We start from the raw sequence: 21892 nt of genomic DNA on the forward strand, positions 1-21892 counted from the left end.
AGTTATTTAAAGTTGCATAGACAATTGCGCATTAAATAAAACATGTTCTTGACCAACTATAATGATGCAGTATGGCATCGTATTTATTTGCATTCTATACATCTTGGTTCATTGTTTATCTGAGCTGAGCATGTGACCAAGGTTTTTCCTCACCAATGGTCGAGGATGTAGATGCATTTATGTAAAATGTGTTGTGTAAACAAATGCAAGGCATGATACAAAGAAACAGAATGCACAATACTTGGGACATTGCATTGAAGCTTTCAAAAGGCAGTCTAGAAGCATTTTTTAAATAGAAAACTACAGATTGTACCTATAACCTTCTGGTAGGTCTAGATCATCACAGACCCCTTACAGTGTTGAGACTAGTGTATGTCATTTGTATAACTTACAAAACACACCACACTAGGGGTGTTGCTAGCCCTGATTTAGGGGGGCCTGTAGCCCTTTAGAACTTAGCACTTAGTAGGGTCTGTCCCCCTCAAATGTACGGCACTTAATTAAAGCTATCACTTGTGTATGCGTTTATTTGAAAAGGGACAGTGTACATTGATAAACATTTCCCAAGAAAAATGTAAATGCACCAGAATTAGCTTTCATCCGTTGTCCCTTGGCAGGGCATGACAGAGAGATACGGAAATAAAAGAAAGAAAAAATAATACAAAATTACAACCCGAATTCCGGAAAAGTTGGGACGTTTTTTAAATTTGAAAAAAATTAAAACTAAATGACTTTCAAATCACATGAGCCTATATTTTATTCACAATAGAACATAGATAACATAACAAATGTTTAAACAGAGACATTTTACAATTTTATGCACAAAATGAGCTCATGTCAAATTTGATTCCTGCTACAAGTCTCAAAATAGTTGGGACGGGGGCATGTTTACCATGGTGTAACATCTCCTCTTCTTTTCAAAACAGTTTGAAGACGTCTGGCATCGAGGTGTCTGGAGTTTAGGTGTTGGAATTTGGTCCCATTCTTGCCTTATATTATATAGGTTTCCAGCTGCTGAAGTGTTTGTGGTCGTCTTTGACGTATTTTTCGTTTATTGATGCGCCAAATGTTCTCTATAGGTGAAAGATCTGGACTGCAGGCAGGCCAATTCAGCACCCGGACTCTTCTACGACGAAGCCATGCTGTTGTAATAGCTGCAGTATGTGGTTTTGCATTGTCCTGCTGAAATACACAAGGCCTTCCCTGAAATAGACGTCGTCTGGAGGGGAGCTTATGTTGCTCTAAAACCTTTATATACAGTACCTTTCAGCATTCATAGTGCCTTCCAAAACATGCAAGCTGCCCATACCGTATGCACTTATGCACCCCCATACCATCAGAGATGCTGGCTTTTGAACTGAACGCTGATAACACGATGGAAGGTCTCCCTCCTCTTTTGTACGGAGGACACGGCGTCCGTGATTTCCAACAAGAATGTCAAATTTGGACTCGTCGGACCATAGAACACTATTCCACTTCGAAATAGTCCATTTTAGATGAGCCTTGGCCCAAAGGACACGACGGCGCTTCTGGATCATGTTCACATATGGCTTCCTTTTTGCATGATAGAGCTTTAGTTGGCATCTGCAGATGGCACGGTGGATTGTGTTTACCGACAGTGGTTTCTGGAAGTATTCCTGGGCCCATTTAGTAATGTCATTGACACAATCATGCCGATGAGTGATGCAGTGTCGTCTGAGGGCCCGAAGACCACGGGTTGTATATAATTAAAAGAAATAATAATAATAAAAAAAGATAAGCAACAGTTTGACAAAACAGTGCAGTTAAGAAAACAAATCGTAAAAACCAGACAGACATACAAGGTAAACAACAGTGTGACAAAACAGTGCAGTTAAGATAACAAATTGTAAAAAGCAGACAGACAAGGTGTTAGAAATATGACAAGACAAGAATGGCCATACATATAATACATACAGTATATACGTGTAGGGGGATGGATAATAATGTACTATATTTGTCCCTAACAAGATAACTAAATTCTGACTGGTCTTTGCAGTCCAGTTTGTCTTTATGACCATGACAGACTGACACTATGAACTCTTGGTAACACTTTATTTGAAGGGGAGTGCATAGAACACCATACACCGATATGACACCATTGTAACCAGTATGTCTACTTAACTTCAAATACAGCAGGGAAAGTCTATGATGAAGGCCCTAGCAGTTAAATGCTGTGCGAGTGGTTTGTTCAGCAGTAAAGAAGCTTTTGTGAAAGGATGACACACAAATTAAATAATTAAAATTATAGATCACACATTTCTTTGCAAGTGGCCAAACTTGCGAAATGGGTAGGGGTTCAAATACTTATTTTGACGTACTTATATTTATTTTTTGACCCTTGAATATGGAAAACAAAATATTTTTTGGCAAGGGCAAAGTATAACTAATTTCAATTAGTACTTGATACTCATTATTAATCATTATTCTATTGTCTGATGTACAAAAAAGGATGTTTGGATTGTCTCTCATAATCGAAAATTAGTTTTGAGTTTAGAATCAGTGTTTTCACCCTCTATATATTTTCTGTATTTAACACTTACAGCAAGCTTATATTGCCTTCTGAAAGAGTTGTAAATCAGAATGGCTATCTTCTAGTCAGAATGAAACAGAAATGATTCAAACATGTCCTCCTACAAGTGTGAGCTCTGCATTATGGCGAGTAGGAAGGTGGCCTCACTCAGATGACGACATGGTTGTTGTTGACATGCATTTAAACAAACTTAGTCATTTTCTTACTTACAAACAAAATTACATCTTTTTAGGGGGACCGACTTCATGTTGTGGCTGAAGACCCCAGTTTTGTTCAACCCTGATGTTGAGCACGTCTTGTCATACACCGAGTCATAAGATGCGTGCTGTTCATAACAGCTCTTTCATTAAAGTAATATTTTTTTATGTTCCACAGTTTATTTATGTTTTGATGTTACAGGTATATTCAATATACATTGAAAGGTGACATACAAGTGCAACATTACATTAAGGAAGTATTTATAAACTGAATACAACATTTACCTTACATGATTTCCATTATAAAGCCAGATGTTGCATGATGAAATGCATTTGTGTCTTTGTGAGTGTGTTTGTGGTCAGGCCTGCAGCATTTGTCCAGTAAAGGCAGCGTTTCTGTCTCTGATGAGGGCCATGGTAAGCTGACATAGTCTATTCACTGTTCTCTCCCATTCGGTGGACACCTAAACAAGGAAACACACATAGAGGAACATGCCGTTTTTGGACAGGTAAGAATACAACCTTCACAGAGTTGTGAACAGCAGCTTGAACAGCAGAAAGACATTTTTCCATAAATGCTCTGATTTTGAAAAGAGCTTGTATATACCAGACAGAATCGAAGTCTGCCTCTCCTGGGAGGGACAGAGTGTGTGCTCTTTGGCACAGACCCGGGTTCAAGGCCGGATGGGGTGATTGCTCTCTCCCTTCGCTACATGCATGTTTAAGTAGTTGTGTGGGGATAGGGTCTAGTAAGCAGTTTGATGATTTAGACGAGGAGATCAGGGAAGTGAGTTCAGGGAGGTCAATGGGTGTGAAGGATTCTAGGAGGGCACCAGGTTGTGGGGGTGTAACTGTGTGGCGACAGTGGTACAGGAGGTAGAGAAGTCATTTAGTATTCAGAAGGTTGCTAGTTCGATTCCCTGTCGAAGCGTCCTTGAGCAAGACACTGAACCCCTAATTGCTCCTGATGTACAGTGTGCCATCAGTGTAAATGTAAAATGTGTATACATCCTTGTAAGTCGCTTTGGATAAAAGCGTCTGCTAAATGACTAAATGTAAATGTAAATGAATTTGGTCTATTATTGTTAACATTTTGTTAATGAAAAAGGTCATGGAATGGTTACTAGGTTACAGGAACAGAATGTTTGATTGTCCTTCAGTGCCAGGAGTAAGAGCTGAGGCATGTGTGGCTGGTAGGGAATTCTGTTGTAGTCTCGTCAGATAAACAACAGCTGTAGAAGTGGGATCATTCTGATGTTTTTGCATAGTTCTAATTGTATGTTGAAAGTAATTAGGTGATAATCTGAGAGGGTAGTATTTTGAGGTTGAACTATAGAGTGGTACATTTTTAAGCCATATGTTATTACAAGGTCAATGATGTGGTTGTGTTAATAAGTTGGCATGTTTACATGTTGGGAATACCCAATAGAGTCTATTAGTGATTGGAATGCAATTGAAAACTTTTTGTGAACTGAAAACCCACGGGAAGTTGTCATGGGAAACCTCAACGTCCTGTACTGCGGGGCATGTGGCAGTTAACATGACGCGTAAGGGGTAGACTAGTTTGAGGCTAGGAATTTGTCTGTTATTTTATTTTTGCGCAGTGTGGAGCGTAGACCCTTTTACTTTTCACTACATTTGTTGTATGTGACAAATAAAAATACTTGAACTTGAACTTGAACTTGATTATTACCATAATCATAAAGCCAAGTTATAATCAATGTTATCAGGTACTCAAGAAAAGTAAGCAGCTAAGTTTCTGGTCAGAGATACCTAGATATCCCATTACTGTAACTTTGTTAGTGATAGCTAGCTAGCTAGATAATGTCAGTACAGGTTAGCAAGGCACTAACAGTAACCATCTACAATATGGGCACAATAACCTGGTCACCAAATGTTACAGAATCGAACCCTTAAGTGTTTTGATGTGTGTCAAGATGATTTCATGATCAAATGTTTTTTGTTGGTGACTTTTGGATGATTCTTTTGTTTTAACATCCAACTTGGTTTTGGCCGTCTATAAGCCCATTAGTCTTACAGAGTCAGAAATCTATTGCAAAAGAAAAGACTGAGCCCCTTTAATGATTGTATTCATTTAGCACATACCTTACTGTAACGGAGTTGGACACAGTACAGGAAAATATTTATTTTCTTGGCTTCCTCAGCCAAATTCATGATGGTAGAGGCTTCATCATTTTCTTGTCTGAGGGAGACTTGATCTGACACATTCAGGAAAACCTGTAAAAACACCAGAAGAGATGTCAAGTACAGGACACAAAGAAATGTTTTTTTTTTTCCAGCTTTCATTTTGATAATAAAACACTGAGGAGAAAGTTGTGATAAAGGCTAGTCACTCGGAGAGGAGAGGAAAGGTACTACAGATCAGGGTCCTCATTTGTAAAACTGTGCAGAGGATTCACGTCAAAAGGTGGTGTACAGACAAAACACAGGTGCTTACGCACACAGATACTCTTGATTTCGAACACAGTGCGCACTCATATCCCACTCCAGTTTCCGTTTAGAAATCACAACTAACTTGCATTTGGCGCACATGAGCGGAAGTCTTGGCCCACCCTTCTAACGCCCATAATGGCCTATACATAGTCAGTGAAACGCCCCTAACATTCATCCTGACTGCAGGAATACAATGACAGAGGTGAGAGGTGATATTTCGATTTATTTTACACAATGGTATCAATTTCGTAGCGTTTCTTGAGTCTAATCCTTCTGCCATCGAAGTCAGTTTCTCATTTCTCCAGTTTATGTGTGTGTGCATGAGTCAAAGTGTCCGTCGAGGACCGCACATTCTCTCGTCAAGTTCCTTTTTTATAAATCCCAAAGTTTGCTTAGAAAGTGGTGTACGCCTTCTTTTGTGCCTACGCAACGTTTATAAATGAAGCCCCAGAACACTTTGAATGAACTTTGAGTGATTTGTACCCTAGAAAATCCCACAGAATTTTTTTTGTTGTATGTGATGTCATAATTATTGCACTGTTTGCAACCCCACATGTGTTTAAAGAGGCATTAAGGCATATACCTTGCAAACACTGAATTTGAGGACGATACAAAAACCAGTCTATATCTACATATATATATATCTTTAAAATGATAAAAAAAACTACACAATGTACCTTTAAATAACAACACTTATTTGCTTTTCCTGTTTTTGTGTTTACATTTTTTGTATATGGTGAACATGGACCAAAGCAGCTAAGAGGCAGGCAGCCATTTTGTAAAAAAGACTAATTGACCTCAGCATGAATATCCAGGAAGTTTGGAGTGGTATCAAACACGGAACAAGTTCTAATTGGGTAAAGTTAAAAGACAGAGCTAATTCTGATTGGCCATGGTAACAGTCACACGCAAGAATATGGAAGGAACTAGGTTCATTTAAAAGAAATTGCATAGCAGTTTTTACTCTAAGATGCTCCATTCTTACAAGACCTCAAAGACCTCAATACCTCACATCTCGACTCTTGTTTGTGGAATTGTAAGGCTGCTACTATCTTCGCCGCAACAGTGTCAGACAGGGAGCAAGTGAAGTTTGTTATCTTTTTGTTTGGAGATTCTTTTGGGAGGTCCAGCATCCAGTTGCAGAGAGAGGTGCTGAGGCCCAGCTGACCCAGTTTTTTGATCAGGTGTTGAAAGCTGAGCTCAAGTCAATGAACCACATCCTCACATGCTGTCCTTTCTCTCCAGGTGGGAACGTTCTGGGCGGTGGGCAGAAGTTATGGCATCTTCGGTGGAGCGGTTTGCATGGTAGGCAAACTGGAGGGGGTCCAGAGCGGCTGGACTTCATGTGCTTCATCACAAAGCTCACTTTAAACAGGTTTATATTGTTGTCTGATAGCTGCTACCGGGAGACTTTCCCTAATACAACGTATACACACATCTTCAAATTCAACCCGTTGAAGGTGCATTTGAGGAATAATCATGGGTATGTCCCCAGTCCACTTTTTACCACATGGTTATAGGGGTGCCATACACAGTCCAGCCACAAGAAGAAAAAGATGCATAATAATATATATTTTTTTTCCATTCCAAGAATAACCTCCAAATCAACAGCTATTATCCTTCCTACTGTTTGACATCATAACAATAAGAACCTAAATGTTACATAACACGGTGCAATAAATGCAATAAATGTCCACTTTTTGAGGTAAGTTTTGGTCAAAATCTTCTTGGTGATATGGTCATGTTAAGAACCGAAAGACATGTGTCAGGCCCCATAGCCATCCAGGATACGCCCATGAACTTTTGTGTTGCAGGTCGGAAGACCTCATGAAAATATAAGAAAAACGTCTACAGCACGACATGGGCAACAACATTCTGACAAAATAACTCATTACTGCTGCTTTAACCACAAGAATGCAAATGGCTGAAATATTTTTTGAGTGTACCCGAGACCTTACCGAATCACCTCAAAGATACAGTCCGCAATTCTGGACAAAGGCTGTTTATATTTGAGCTCAGCAACCAATACAATTATACCTCTCCCTTCCGTTCTCCTGAAACATGTTAACTGGATGGAATTGGTCACGGCCCAATCCACGCACACAGTGAAAAGACAGTGAGGAGCAATTTCCTAAATTTGATTGACTGATTTTGAAAATGTAGTGGATTCAAATTGCAGACCACACCTTTAAGTGACCAAAACAGCTTGTCACTATGGTTAAGTGTATGTGTTATGCTTCTAGTGCTCCCAGTGAACCTATCCATAGTTTTCAGCTTCATTACTCTGCTTATCCTTATTATTGTATTTGAGTATTATAATTGAGGACAATGCATACTCACTAAGCTGTTAATCTAATCAATATTTACTGCACCCTCTTTTATGTTTCATAGAAATATGGATGTGTCATGTACATATGCTGCATGGATACTAATATATATATATTCTATCCTGATATGTGTATGAATTCATCTGCTTGCTTCTGTACTCCCCCCCCCCCCCCATCTCTCTACATGGACAGCCCCAAGCAGATGGGTCCCCCCTTCTTTGAGCTGAGGTCCTGCTCAAGGTTTCTTCCCTGGCCCTGGTCACCTTACTGCTTGCTCTAGGGGGCTCAGGCTCTACGCTCTGTAAAATGCCTTGAGACAATTTCAATTATTAATGGCGCGATATAAATCAAATGAATTGAATACCCAAAGAATGATGACTGGATACAGGAGAAAGTCCTTGGATTCTTCACACCTTTTCATCATTTCCCTGATCTCTACAAAATCAGAGCTGTTCACCTGTTGGAAAATACAGACTCACTGTCACACACTGGCATATACAGAAAATCACATTAAATAAATGATTTCAAGCTTAAGCCAAATCACACAGTGACAAAAACAGTGTTTAAGATTAATTAGTTTAGTAGCTTTAACTTAGAACTTCAGGGTCCTCACTGCAGACCACGAGATCCACCGTGATGAGCTGGAGCTTGATCCAACTCCTACTGCACTTTGATTGGTCAATTCAACTCCTTCCTCTGCATTTCGATTGGTTCCGGTGGCAGTTTTGTCACAAGACATGTAATATTTAGTAAAAGTTATAGTTGTGCTACCCTATTGTTTCCTCATTGATAAGTCATAATAAAAAAAGCCGTTTTGATGCAAAACAAACTTGAAAATATACGACACTGAAAACCAACTTAATAATTGAAACTTAAAGTTTTGAATCATTAGTGTACAAACACTTGTTGTGTTGTTTTGGTGTCAAGTTAGTGATGCTTAACAGCTAACATTAATCACACTAAGCCTTCAGAAATCTGGCTAGTGGGTAACATGTTAGCCAAGTAGCTACCCCGCTGACAAGTTTATAATATAGGGAAGGACTTCCAGTTAGAAATTCACCATATTTAGAAGACCCCCCCCTCCGCAGTGACATCGACATAGGTGTAGCAGTTGACCTTGACCAGCTAATCAAGAGTTCTGCACGACCACGTGCTGCAACTTAACAAATATGTTGATTAATCTGGTGGAGCACAATACATAAAGTGGGCGGAATTGGATCTGGATCCAACCCCGCCCCCTGGATGGTGTTCTGCAGTGAGGACCATCTCTATAACTTTGCAAAAACAGATTTTTTTTCAGGGTTTAGCACTTAAATTAACACAGCTTGTTTTAGTCAAATTGTATTACACTGATCTCAATGTTTTGTCAAAAGCAATAAAGCCTACTTTGTTAATGTGGCCAAGGTTAATATGAATTGCGACCACTTTTCTTAAACATAATAGCAAAACATTATTGGAAATATATACATTTACATCATTATACATACATCAATATACTTAATACATATAGAATGTACAAATACTCACGGAAAGTTTGATAACATTTCTGCTGGCTGAGAGTGTCATGCTTCGCTCTGTGTTTGGTATGGCATCCACCCTCTTTAACACAGAAATAGGATGTTAAGTTCACGTAGATTCTTCTCTGTCATCCACCCTCTTTAACACAGAAATATGATGTTAAGTTCATGTAGATTCTTCTCTGTCACTACAGCTGACCTAATGGTCATTCCATGCCAAATCAACTAAAATCTGGAAAATGTCCCCACACAACCCCCTAATATATCTAACTTTGTATCATCCGCATTCTGCCCTTGAGTTTTCAGTTACACACTTTTGAGGGCTGTAGCTAGCTGTAGCTAGCGGGTACAACGCTGTGCAGTGAGTAAACCCCCCTCTCCCCAACAACTAAAGAGACGTGCTAGCGACAGATGCTAACACCCGTGGGTTTGATCCTCCTTGCTAGCACACACCCGCCTTCACAGGTTCCATGTGCTGTCTTGAATCTCTCCTCTTCTATGCCCTGCATCTTGTTCATGTACATTGTATTTGCTTGATTCTATATATGAATGATCTGGCTGCCTCTTGAATCTCTTGTCTCACTTCCCCACCCCTTTCTATCCTTCTACCGGGCTGGCTGGCCTCAAGCAGATGGGTGGGTCCCCTCTCTCAGCTGGGTTCTGCTCAAAGTTCCCTCCTGTTAAAAGGGAGGAGTTCCTTGCTGTAGTTGCCTTGTGCTTACTCTAGAGCAGGGGTTTTCAACTGGTTTTGTCCCAGGGACCACCATTCTGACTATAAAGTCATTTGCGGCCCACTGATGTGCCTGCACGCGCGTGCGTGTTTGTAACCGCCGGCGCCACGCCCCCTCCCCCCGCACCTGCCGCGTCTGCCTATAGCACTTAAATATGTGAAATAATCAGGGTACATCGCTAGCCGCCGCCACGCCCCCTCCCCCTGCACAGATATTCTGCCTATAACACTTAAATATGTGCAGTTATCAGGGTAGATCACTAACCGCCGTAGCCACTCCCCCTCCCCCTGCGCACATATTCTGACTGTAGCACTTGTCAGTGTATTTTCTTCGATATTTTTCACGATATTCAAGAGTAATCTGGAAATGTGTTGAAATATCAAAGCAAATTTATAAAAATAAAATAATTCAATGGTGAACTGATCAACATAGGCTCATGTCGCGGACCCCCTGCAATGCCGTGGCGGACCACCAGGGGGCCACGGACCCCTGGTTGAAAACCCCTGCTCTAGAGGGTTCAGGTATTCAGATTCAGATTCTATGGTTGTCAAGACAACGCCAAAAATGGCAGAAACAGACTTTGGACAGTGGAAGTGTGAGGGCATCTTCATTTCAAATTGCCGTAATTTTGTTAACTTTCAGTGTTTCTAAGGTTAGGGTCTTGGTGATTTGGCATAGAATGACTCTTATACAATGTTTAGAAGTGTCTTTGAATTCCAAGTGGCTATGAATTCTTACAATAGAGTCACATGCATAAATACAAACATACTACAACACTGCCATTGACAAGTTTGGAATCCCTGAGAAATGTCTTTGTTTTTTAAAGATAATCACATTTTTCTTTCCAATTCAAATAACCTAAAATTGATTTCTTCACTCTGCCACTCTCTCTATTCACCTATCCACCTTCTTTACTTCTTTCTCTATCTTTTTGTCATTATAATGTTCTCGATCTCTATCTTTCTCTCGACACACTTCTTTATTTCTATTGAACATCTTTATCAACCTCTCCATCTCTTTCTTTCTTCTTCTTTTCTTTCTACACCTGGTGTCACGGCAGCGCTGAACTCTGCTCCTGCCACGCCCCCTTCGACTTCAACTCACGCACCTCCGTCTCATTCATAATCACCGGAGTACTAATCACGCACACCAGTCACCTCTCTACTTAAACCCTTCGCTCTCCTCACTTCTTGTCTGACCTTGTCGCATCACAAAGGACTACTACCCTGACGGTCCAAGCTCCAGACCAATCGAGCCCCATATCGATTAATCTTCCATTCCCAACTTCCAGGTCAGTCCGTTCCTTTGTTTCCTCTTTCCTTCAGGAAATTCAAATCCAGTTATTTTTATTCTTCTATGTTGTTCGTACTTAGCCTGACTTATGAAACCTATTTTTTGGATTTTGTACTTTATAGTTTCACAAGTAGGTAAGGTAAGTAGGTAAGGTTACAGCCCACTTATTACCATGATACTACTTATTTATTATGGATAATGTAAGGTGTTCCCCATAAACCAACTCTTATTTATTATGGATAATGTAAGGTGTTCCCCATATACCAACTCCACGTGTCGTAATGGAACAGATGTTGGTTAGAAGTTTCCTCATACTGGCTAACTCAGCATTGTGTATCAAATGTTGTGTTCACGGCTCAATTCTTTCACAATATTAAAGTAATTAAACTGAAAATTAAATAGATTTCTGATGCGTTAACCTAGGGTTAGTTCATGTTCATGTTGTCCATGGAACTATAACCATAATTATAGGTTGACCCTAAAGGTTAACCCAAAAATAGGAATCTTCAAATGTAAAATATTGAATTGGAAATAGAATGCTATTTTGTATCTCTTCATTTATTTCGTGTACTGTTTGGCTGTGAGTTTCTGAAAGATTTTAGGTTGGTTATTGAGTCTTATGAAATGATTGCATTTGCTTATCATGATATTTCGAGTTTAAGAAAGCATGTTTTGGGGGGGGGGGGGGGTAAAGTGCTAGAAAAAAAGGAAAAGAAGCTAACAGGAAACATTTTTTAAATCATACAGTTCTTGAGATATATTCCCTAAATATCATTTGTAATGATTTGCAAAAAATAATCTGCATTTACCATGCCCGCTGCAGTGAGACAGTTCTTCATCCAGATGGACAGATTCTGTGTTTCAGTGCACTCCCCTGAGATGATACAGGCAGACTGGGAGAGAGACTCTGTGTCAGAGCAAGGAGAGAAACAAATGCAGTCAATATGACTAAAGTAATAATAATAATAATAATAATAATTTATTTTATTTGTAATGCACTCTTCATTCAAAAGAATCTCAGAGTGCTTTGGATGAGATGAGCCACTAATTCAATTCTGGTATAGTACGTATAGTACACTGCATGTGAAACCGTGTAAGCCCCACAAAAGGTTATTGGCAATACTCTTATTCCAGTTCAACAAATGAAAGTACATTCTGAATGGTGGGTGTGATTCTAGGTGGTGATACGTGGGGCAACCTTTTAAAAGAATGTTAAACCGTTCATAGTGTTCTTATGGAGCGACTATGACAAGTTGCCCACTAAAGCCAATTCAAGTACAAACATTTTGTAACGAAACATTTTTAAGACTTAATTGTGTGGACAAAACTTGATATGCAGAGTTTTCTGAGTTCTTCCTTGCTTACCAGCACTCTTACTGTTTGATTATTTAGTTCTGCACTGGAGCATTTTGCAGCTGAGAAATAAAGTGGTCGGCGTGACCGCAACTGTTTCCCCTCCTTCACCCAACGTGGGGAGAAATGTCCCTGTGAGTTCTGAATAAAAGCTAAGTAATGTATGTCCATGAGTAAATTTGGACTTGGAGCATTACAAACATTGCTAGCCCATTCCAGAATGTTATAAGGCAGCTAACAACAAGTACAGAAGCAAGGGGTTTCAGACACTTACTAAGCTTACGTACATACCTTTAATGACAGCTTCTGCTGAGGCCAAGTCTTGTTTGTGTGTAACCTAAGACACAACATTATCCTGTTAGTAGAATCTGAACTTCAGGGACAGAAGGACTTCTTTGATTTAATTGTGAAAAACCCTCTGGCACAGCCCGTTGCCCTATGAAATTAGGGCCCCTTGGGTTTTAAATAGAGGAAATAGAAATTCTAAGCACACACACACACTTCCTGTTTTAGCACACTGCATTGACCCCAAGCAGGCCTCTGCAAGTGGGGTTCAAACTCAGCATTGGGATCCGTATTCTGAACCACTGGGCCATGGAGATGCTGTAGCCAGCATGAGTTTGTTTTTTGTTTCACCAAAATTTTGAGAAATATTGTGAAAATCTGAGAACTCTTAACAAACACTATGATAATGTACACCTGTTTACTAACAAACACGATGATAATGTACACCTGTATACTAACTAGGGGTGGGAATCTCTCGGCATCACGCTTCGATTCGATTCCGATTCAGAGGTCAACGATTCGATTCTAAACCGATTATCGATTCTAAACCGATTATCGATTATCAATTCTAAACCGATAAAACGATGCATGTCGATTTTTAAAACATTTAAGTCTCAAATCACTTCCTACTTTGTGTTTGATAATTAAAGAAAATCAACAGATGAATTACCTCTATTTTTTTATTAAAGAAAAAGCTTTTCCTTGTCACAATTATGACTTTCAATGAACAATGCAATAATCGATGCAACTTGCATTTCAACACAAAATGGATGTGTACAAAAAAAAAAAAAAAAAAAAAAAAATGTGTACACTAAGTAACACGATTATAATGTATACCTGTACACTAACTAGCATGTCGATTGGACATTCAGGGCCTCATTTACTAACAGGATTGCGCCCATTTCAGGCATAAAATAGCGGGTAAAGACATAAAACTGTATTTAAAAAGGCGGCGCAGATTACCGCTGCTGGGAGGGTATAAGGGAAAGTGGGTGTTCGTCGCAAAGAGGAGATGCGTAAAGTGCGCCTAATTATGTATTAGTAACGAAACAAGAGGTGTTTTAGCATGACATATCAGCTGCTAAATGAAAACTATGTGCCTACGAGAAATAAAAAAAATATGAACATCAGAATTATTTATTTTTTTAAATGTTTATATTTGATATATCATTTAATATAGGCATATACAAAATTGTCCCACCAGCTAGCTGTTCGGCCACGTCTTACCCAGAATCGTCGCTCATTGTATGGTTTAAACCGTATTTTCACCCATAGTTCAAGCACACCGAGTACAGTGCTCGCCTTCTACGTAGGAGTAACGCGTATCTATTCAGGAAAAGTACTTGTACTCAAAGTACACTAACTAAACTAAGTAAATTGTAGAGACAGAGCAGCATATTCATTTCACCGTCCATGTTTATTTTGACGTATAGCCTCTCGAGCGCAAGCTACCCCCTTTGCCATGGCAACCGAACGTCTGAAAACCTCAGTTTCCCTTGTCCACGCTACAACTCCAGTTTTCAAATGTATCCGCCTAGGGCAGCGTTTTTGAAAAGCATGGTTTTCAGTGTTGGAATACGCCGTTTTAAAGTAAGGGGTGTCGTGTATTTCTACCAGACTATTTAACGGGATAGTATGGAGCAGTTAACCTGGCCTAACTATCCCAGCTATCTCTAGCTTAGGGAACCATTTTAACAGTTTGCAGTTGTCTGTGTGTGATTAACTCATGTTAATGTGTGTGAATATGAACTTGTGAACATAAACTCGTTAATATGAAGCTGCACAGGCACCCTGAGGGGTAACCATAGCAACACAGAAACTCAATGTTCGCTGAAAAGTTTAATTTCCCAAAATCAGCTCACCAATAAAAGACACAGTCTCGAATTCAAAGTGATCACAACTTTTAGTGTGGACGGAAGGGCTAAACAGAGAAATATTTATGAGTTTCTACATTTACCCGGGTTAGTTTGCTGTAACCTCGTGAACCAAAAGCTCTAATTCTAATTTTAACTCATCATCCATGGTGGCAGGAACACGTAGGCTCTTTCTTCCCTATTTTAGCGGCTCGCTATTAACACTAATGGGCGTGTTAGGCGCAGATGACACGACGAGGTTCTTGTTTGATAAATACGATGCAAAATACTGTGCGCTATATGCGGTTTGGCAAAGGCGCTGATTGCGCTGCGGTCGCAATGTTAGTAAATGAGGGCCTCAGTGTGGCTTTTCAGCCTACTTCAAATTCATTGCCTTGAACAACTTTTGGTCAGCATGGTTTGAAGAATCTGACAAATGATCTCGGACGAGATGATAAAAGTAGGTATTTCAGACAGTGTGTAAAGGCAGTAAAATGAATTTGTAAAGTCAACTTTATAATACAAAAATGATAAATGTCCATTGTAGAAGAAAAGGAAACAGACCTAAAACTTTGAATTTAGGTCAAGTAATTCCTAGATACAGGCCTAAATATATAATATATATTTTGTTGTATCGCCACCTTCAGGCTATTTGCGCCAAGGTTGTGTACACTCCTTCTTCATGATGTCATAAACCTGTGGACCAATCATGTAGAAAATAATAAAAGCTGCTGACTTTTGATTGGCTGCTGTCATCTACATTGATAAAGTGATCAAAGCAGTATTTTGAGACACATTAGAAAATGTCACTCTGAGACACTTTTTGTTGAAAAACAAGCTATTTTTAGTTATAGAGCCTTCTAGTGGTCTATCTACTTTTACTTTCAATACTTAAGTACATTTAATATCAGAAAATTACTTTTGATACTTAAGTACAGTAAAGATCAGATACTTTAAGACTTTTACTCAAGTAGTATTCTAAAAGGTTACTTTTACTTGAGTCCTTTCCAGTAAGGTATCTTTACTTTTACTCAAGTATGGCTTTTGGGTACTTCATACACCACTGCTCAGCAAAGGCTACACCATGAACCATCAGACTCATTTTCCAAGACGTGGGTTTCTTTAAAAGTATCTGCTTCATCCAATAAAATGTTCAGATGTTTTAACAGTGAGGCTATTTGCCTGTACCTTCATGTACACTCATTGTACCAGAAGACTCAGTAACATTGAGTCTTTTAACACTTTCAACTTTGAACTTAATAAATTGACAGATGATAAGATTGTATCATCTCAGTGCCTATAGTTAATTATTGAAGGGAGCTGCTCTCTTTTGAGTTCACACTCTAGCACCACACTGTAGGTAATTGAGGTAAACAGGTGTATCTCTGTATGGATCCTCTATGTAGTTGTCAGACCCTTCAAATGAACACTTGCAAGCCTGTCAGTGGTGAAAACAAGCGGTTTTACTTTTCCATGCCGCCTCATAGGATTCCATTGTATAGCCATTGTGTGGGGGGCCATGTCCTGTATTCGAACTCAATACTGGACCAATTTTGATAGCACATTTTTGTTAAGCCCCGTCCGGTTTCTTAGTTCGTTGTTGTCATTTTTTCTTTGTGGTGTGGTGTTTGTTTACCCCCACGTGTGAGTTCCGCACATTGAAGGGACCGACATTTGATAATTAGTTTAATAGATATATTCCATAGGCAATAATTCAATATATCTGACCTACTGGTCATTTTAGTGTTCTAAGTTTATCATGTGTATTCTGTTCCCGGCCTACATGAGGTGTGAGAAAGCCGTCACAGCTTCCCCCCCCCCCCCCTGACTAGAAACAGATACTAATTAGCATTTAGGTATCCACCCATCCCTTGCTTTCCCAGAGTTTAAAAGACTGTGATTTCCAAGAGACAGTCAGTGAAGGAGATTTAGGTGAACACACTCAGTGAAATCTGGTTCTCTCTTCCTCCTCTGGTGCGCACCATTGAAAGAATAAAACCTGGACTTGGTTTTTCATCACAAGTCTCCGATACCTTTGGGATATAGAAATAATTCCTTTCAACATCACCACTTCCTCTGTTTCAATTGTCCTAAGTAACAGTTTGGACCCAAACATAGGGCCCAGGTTTCCATTTCATTTCTCTTGCTGTCACTTTGCCTGGGCCTTATCTTTTCTCTTTTGGCATTGGTAGTTTGGGAAGGTAGATACCTAGGTGTTAAAGATTACATACGTGACAAAAGAGAAAACAATTTAGCTTTCTTCCCCCCCCCCTTATATAGCCTGTATGTATGTGTTTTATTGCCCAAGTGTGCTTTGGCAATACTGTTTCTTTATGGTCATGTCAATAAAGCAAGTCTATTTGAACTCATTTGAACTTAGAAAGAGAGAGAGAGAGAGAGAGAGAGAGAGAGAGAGAGATAACCTTCACTTGGCTAATAACTGGTGTAAGGGCTAGGGTTGCTATAGTAACGTCATTGTTATCTTTATTATTTTATATTTTTACGTCATTGTTATCTTTATTTTTTTTGCATCAACATAATTTCTGCAAGGGGTACTTAAATATTGATATTAGTCTTAAGGTGATATTTGACTAATCTGCTAACATTTTATTTTAACTGACCCTCCCTTAAATTACCCGAATATCAATACAAATATTTGACTGCAGGGGCACCTGCTCATTTTGGATCAGCCCATGCATCACTTCCCCTGTGTATCTTCAATAACATTTCCATAGTTTTGTTACGTTTGACATTGAGCTCCAAAATGTTGCTTGTGTCCATAACTGCTGTAGTGCAAAAAACTGGGCCAAACTAAATTGGTCTCCTGGTTCACTCAGAAACTGGTAACTTTGCACCTTGCAGTTATACAATCATATGCTGTAATCACATTTTGGTGCTGACTATTAGTCAAAACTGGTGGGCTCTGAAATGCTTCTCAGCAAAAGCACTGATGAAATCAAGGTTATTCATTTTTTTTCTTTTTTTAAATCATGATTTACAATCATGCAATCGGGGCAAACTTTACTGATTCATGCTGTGACGATTAAGATCTTACCTTCCACAATGTTGGTGGACCCTCAATCAGTTGGGCTCTGGTGCCACAGTGCTGCAGAGCCAAATCCAAGCATTCTGTGCCGAACTGAAATTCTGCCTCGCTACACTGTTGGGTGTAAAACAAAAAGCATCAGCACAACTTCTTGTGACAACTAGCCTTTATTATCTAAAAAAATATTTACAGTGATTTACAGAGACTTTCTCCCTCAAATGTTGGCCATTTATTATGGGGTGGCCAACGTGAAATAAATGTGCTATATCCACAAATGCCAGATTCTTGTACAAATACACCAAATACACCAGCTTTAGTTTTGCTCCACTCTGTTGCTGTGAGGTAACCCTGATGTAAGAAGAAACTGAAAAACAGAAAAGGAAAAACCCTACCCTAATAGACCATCACTTAATTACGTTCACTATGCCTAATTAGATTACATGTTACCAAACTCAATTCACTAATACAGCCATTGCTTATCTGACAAGAACACAGTTGACTTCATGATATAAAATTCCATTCAGGCATCAGAGCCCACCAGAGCACTCAGACAGACCAAGTCGAAGCTGTTAACGACATACTTACTGTATTTTGATATTAGTCTTTTTAGATCTTAGTGCTGATTTTCAGGTCTTACTTCTCTGACGTCTTCAGTTTGTAGATGTAGTCCGTAATGAACCATCTAGTCATACCTACCGTAGTACATGCTCTGTAAAAGCGAAGCATCCATTTTCATTGCTGATGCTATGACATGCCGATGACACTCAACAACCATACCTGTACATGAAGCCAGATGAAATAGCCAATCAGATTGTTTGTTGTTGTTGTCTCTGACAGTTTGAAAGCTGCAGGACTGTGGCGTCATGGATCGTTTCATTTGCTAAAAATAAAAAGCTTGGAGGGCCTTGCAAGGGATTGTCGTTGTTCCTAGTACATTAGATATTTAATCCTGTGCTCACTTTATGACAGAATGACAGTTCTGATATAAAGACAACTGACTGGATAGCCTACTAGCTGGCTAGCTTGCTAACAAGCTCGCTAGTTCAGTCTGCTACAATATTTCCAAACGGCATGACACGCCCACTCAAAGAGAAGCCAGCGGTTCCCTTCGCTGGCATGTGTCACCTCTCTCGACTCTCACAAAGAACAGGTCTCAAAGTCATCTTTCTTTCACCTACATAATATTGCCAAAATCAGGAAAGACCCAGCCTTCCAAGATGAAGAAAAGCTAATCTATGCATTTGTCACTCCAGCACTTAATCATCAGAATGCTTTACTATCCAGATGTAGTACAGATTTACTAAAGAGCCTCCAGCTGAGACAAAATTCAGCCACTCATACACTTAATAGAACTGAAAAATATGTTCACACTTCTCCTCTACTTGCCTCTGTTCACCGCCTCCCTGTCAAAAGTAGAATCAATACAAAGCCCTCAATGGCCTAGCTCCAATCTCCCCTAGGAAATTTAATAGTCCCATTCTGCCATTCAAGAACCGTTAAATAGTTCCATACTGCCATTCAAGAACTGTTTCATCTCAAAATGCAGGCCTTCGCATAATTCCAAGAGTATCAAAAATGACAGTAGGAGGCATTTGCTATCGAGCTCGATGAGGGGTTATAAAATAATCTTCCTTCCTCTGTCCGAGAAGTGGGCACCCAACCCTCCCTACTAAGTCTAAACTTAAAACTTTCTTCTTTTATTCTACCCCTAGTTAGGAATGGTGTGAAAAAATAGCAGCCTTTGCCATTGCCTCTATACCACAGGCCAGTCAGCCATAGTTGGTATAGTCTATTGCCTAGTTCTATTTACATATATGTATACAATATTAGAATACCTAATTCCATTATAACTTACATTTACATATATGTATACAATATTAGAATACCTAATTCCATTTTAACTTACATTTACATATATGTATACAATATTAAAATACCTAATTCCATTCTCTCACTGTGTCGCTTTTCCTTTCTCACTTGAAATGATCGCTTAATAGGTGCAGTTCTTAATCCTTTGGGGCTAATTCAATATAGGAATCCAAAAAAAGCATTACTAAAACTGGCTATGAACCACGACCACTAATAGGCTACAGCAAAGTTATCATTGTCTCACTATTACATTTTTGGGGCTCTTTGTCCAAATATTACAAGGCGTAGGCAACAGTGAAGCAATGCAATTCAGTTAAGGTTAAGGTGTTTCATGCAACCGGGCATAGACCTTTTTTCCCCAATAGGGTTCGGGAAACTCATCACAGTCTGTGAGAAAGAGGTGTAGAGTGTACTTACTTGCTGGTAAGCCTGGTAGATGATATCATAAATAAAAGCCTGTGGCGTCTCGCTGGCTCTGTATTTGGCCCTCTCAAGGGAGTAGTCGAGGCATCCCCCTGTGGTTGCTGCCACCACTGTGGAGACAAGTGGGCGCACAGCTCCTGAGGCCTAATTGAGACAGATATGAGACATCAGTATTAAAAACAATTGAGAATACAATTTACCCAAAGTGTTGTAATCCTTCTCTTGTACACTCTCGTAATTGTAATTGTTATTACTAACATTTACAGTAAAACATTACGTTTTTTTTGTATGTCTCCAGGTTTTCAGAAATGTACAGCAGACTGGTGTGTCCACTGGAACTAGCAGTGAGGTAGTCAGAGAAAAATACCAACAACAAACCATACTAATGCTGTTTCCACGGTTACTCCCCTATGACATCATACATGCTGTAGCATTCTATAAAGCAAAAGACATGGTGCCAATATACAAAATCAAATATGAGGGATTGAGGAAGCTGAAAGTGATGGACTTAAGATATGATTTTAATATATTTGTATTTATTTATTATAATAATATTTGCAGTCCATTAAATGTATGGTCATTTTATATTGCGATAATTGATTGTGATGAAATATTCTGCCATATTCCCCAGCCGCACGTTAAAGCCACGTATTTTAGATTCTGAGGACAATGAGAAGTAATGTAATTTTGCACAACAACTTCACACAGCTGAGCATCCACTTGAATAAGTGCAAATATCACACTAGAATGATTTGAAACACAACAGCAGGCTCTCAGAGGGATATTTGGCAACATTAATTCACAGAAAAGCACAGCTAATTGCAGTAAAGCAACTGCAGTTTATGTCTTACCAAGTGTTACGTGGCCAATGATAAGCTAGTTGCCCTGTGCCGGGGTCATCTCTTATTAAATAGAGCCAGCTTACCTGCTGTAGGCTATGGGAGTGGTGAGCTATGTTTATATTGATTCATTTGAACACCTAGACCACAATCTAAATTCAGTGTCTTACTGCATTCTGTTATGGCCATCAAAAGACATTTCGTTGAGAAATGTGAAGGCCCTCTGCGCTCCCTGCACCCTTTGCATCGACACGAGGGAGCCACAGGGTGGGTGATTGGAATTCTCCACACCGGGAATGGATGATAAAAAGCCAGAAGATCTATCCCACCACAGACTCTTTGTCAACACTCACACACACCCCCACTTGGACATCCACTTACTTACTGACACTGCTGCACTCACTAGTTCCCTTGCACACACGCACACACACACACACACACACACACACACACACACACACACACACACACACACACACACACACACACACACACACACACACACACACACAGACACACACACACACACAGAGACACACACACACACACACACACACACACACACACACAGAGACACACACACACACACACACAGAGACACACACACACACACACACACACAGAGACACACACACACACACTCTACACACACACACACACACACTCTACACACACACACACACACACTCTACACACACACACACACACACACACACACACACACACACACACACACACACACACACACACACACAGAGACACACACACACACACACACACACACAGAGACACGCACACACACACTCTACACACACACACACACACACACACACACACACACTTCATTGAGATTACATCCACACTCATTTGTCTGTTTTTCTTTCTTCTTTTCGCGGTTAGCCCAGGTGGGGTTACCCGTCAAAGTGTGGCAGTGAACTGCCAATTGGGTTTGCTGCTGAACTCCCCTGAGCTCGGCATTCAAAGTGGCCTCAAGCTTGGTAGGCTGCAAGGGAAGCAGAGAGAGCTGTGCAAGCAATTTGTTGATCAGGGTCGGAGTTGCTCAGACTCAAGGAATCAGGGTAGTCCCGCTCACTGACACACAGTGCGGTCTTTTACTCTAGCTTCTGTGAGAAGAGACAGCGTGTATTGATTGT

The 21892-nt window shown here is 39.8% G+C and overlaps 1 protein-coding gene across 1 annotated transcript in view; it reads right to left on the bottom strand.

Moving 5' to 3' along the window:
* Window positions 1-2359: 2359 nt before the first annotated feature.
* Window positions 2360-21892, bottom strand: part of crppa (CDP-L-ribitol pyrophosphorylase A) — a 36388-nt gene continuing 16855 nt past the window's right edge. Inside the window, exons 3-10 of the mRNA XM_012820541.3 lie at window positions 19894-20043; window positions 17617-17721; window positions 12715-12760; window positions 11880-11977; window positions 9057-9128; window positions 7894-7986; window positions 4855-4986; window positions 2360-3212 (exon numbers count right to left, since the gene is read on the bottom strand). Coding sequence (XP_012675995.2) covers window positions 3108-3212; window positions 4855-4986; window positions 7894-7986; window positions 9057-9128; window positions 11880-11977; window positions 12715-12760; window positions 17617-17721; window positions 19894-20043 — 801 coding nt within the window. The 3' untranslated portion in view covers window positions 2360-3107. The remainder of the gene's footprint in view (window positions 3213-4854; window positions 4987-7893; window positions 7987-9056; window positions 9129-11879; window positions 11978-12714; window positions 12761-17616; window positions 17722-19893; window positions 20044-21892) is intronic.

This window comes from Clupea harengus, chromosome 11 (assembly GCF_900700415.2).
Source record: "Clupea harengus chromosome 11, Ch_v2.0.2, whole genome shotgun sequence".
NCBI classification, from domain to species: Eukaryota; Metazoa; Chordata; class Actinopteri; order Clupeiformes; family Clupeidae; genus Clupea; species Clupea harengus.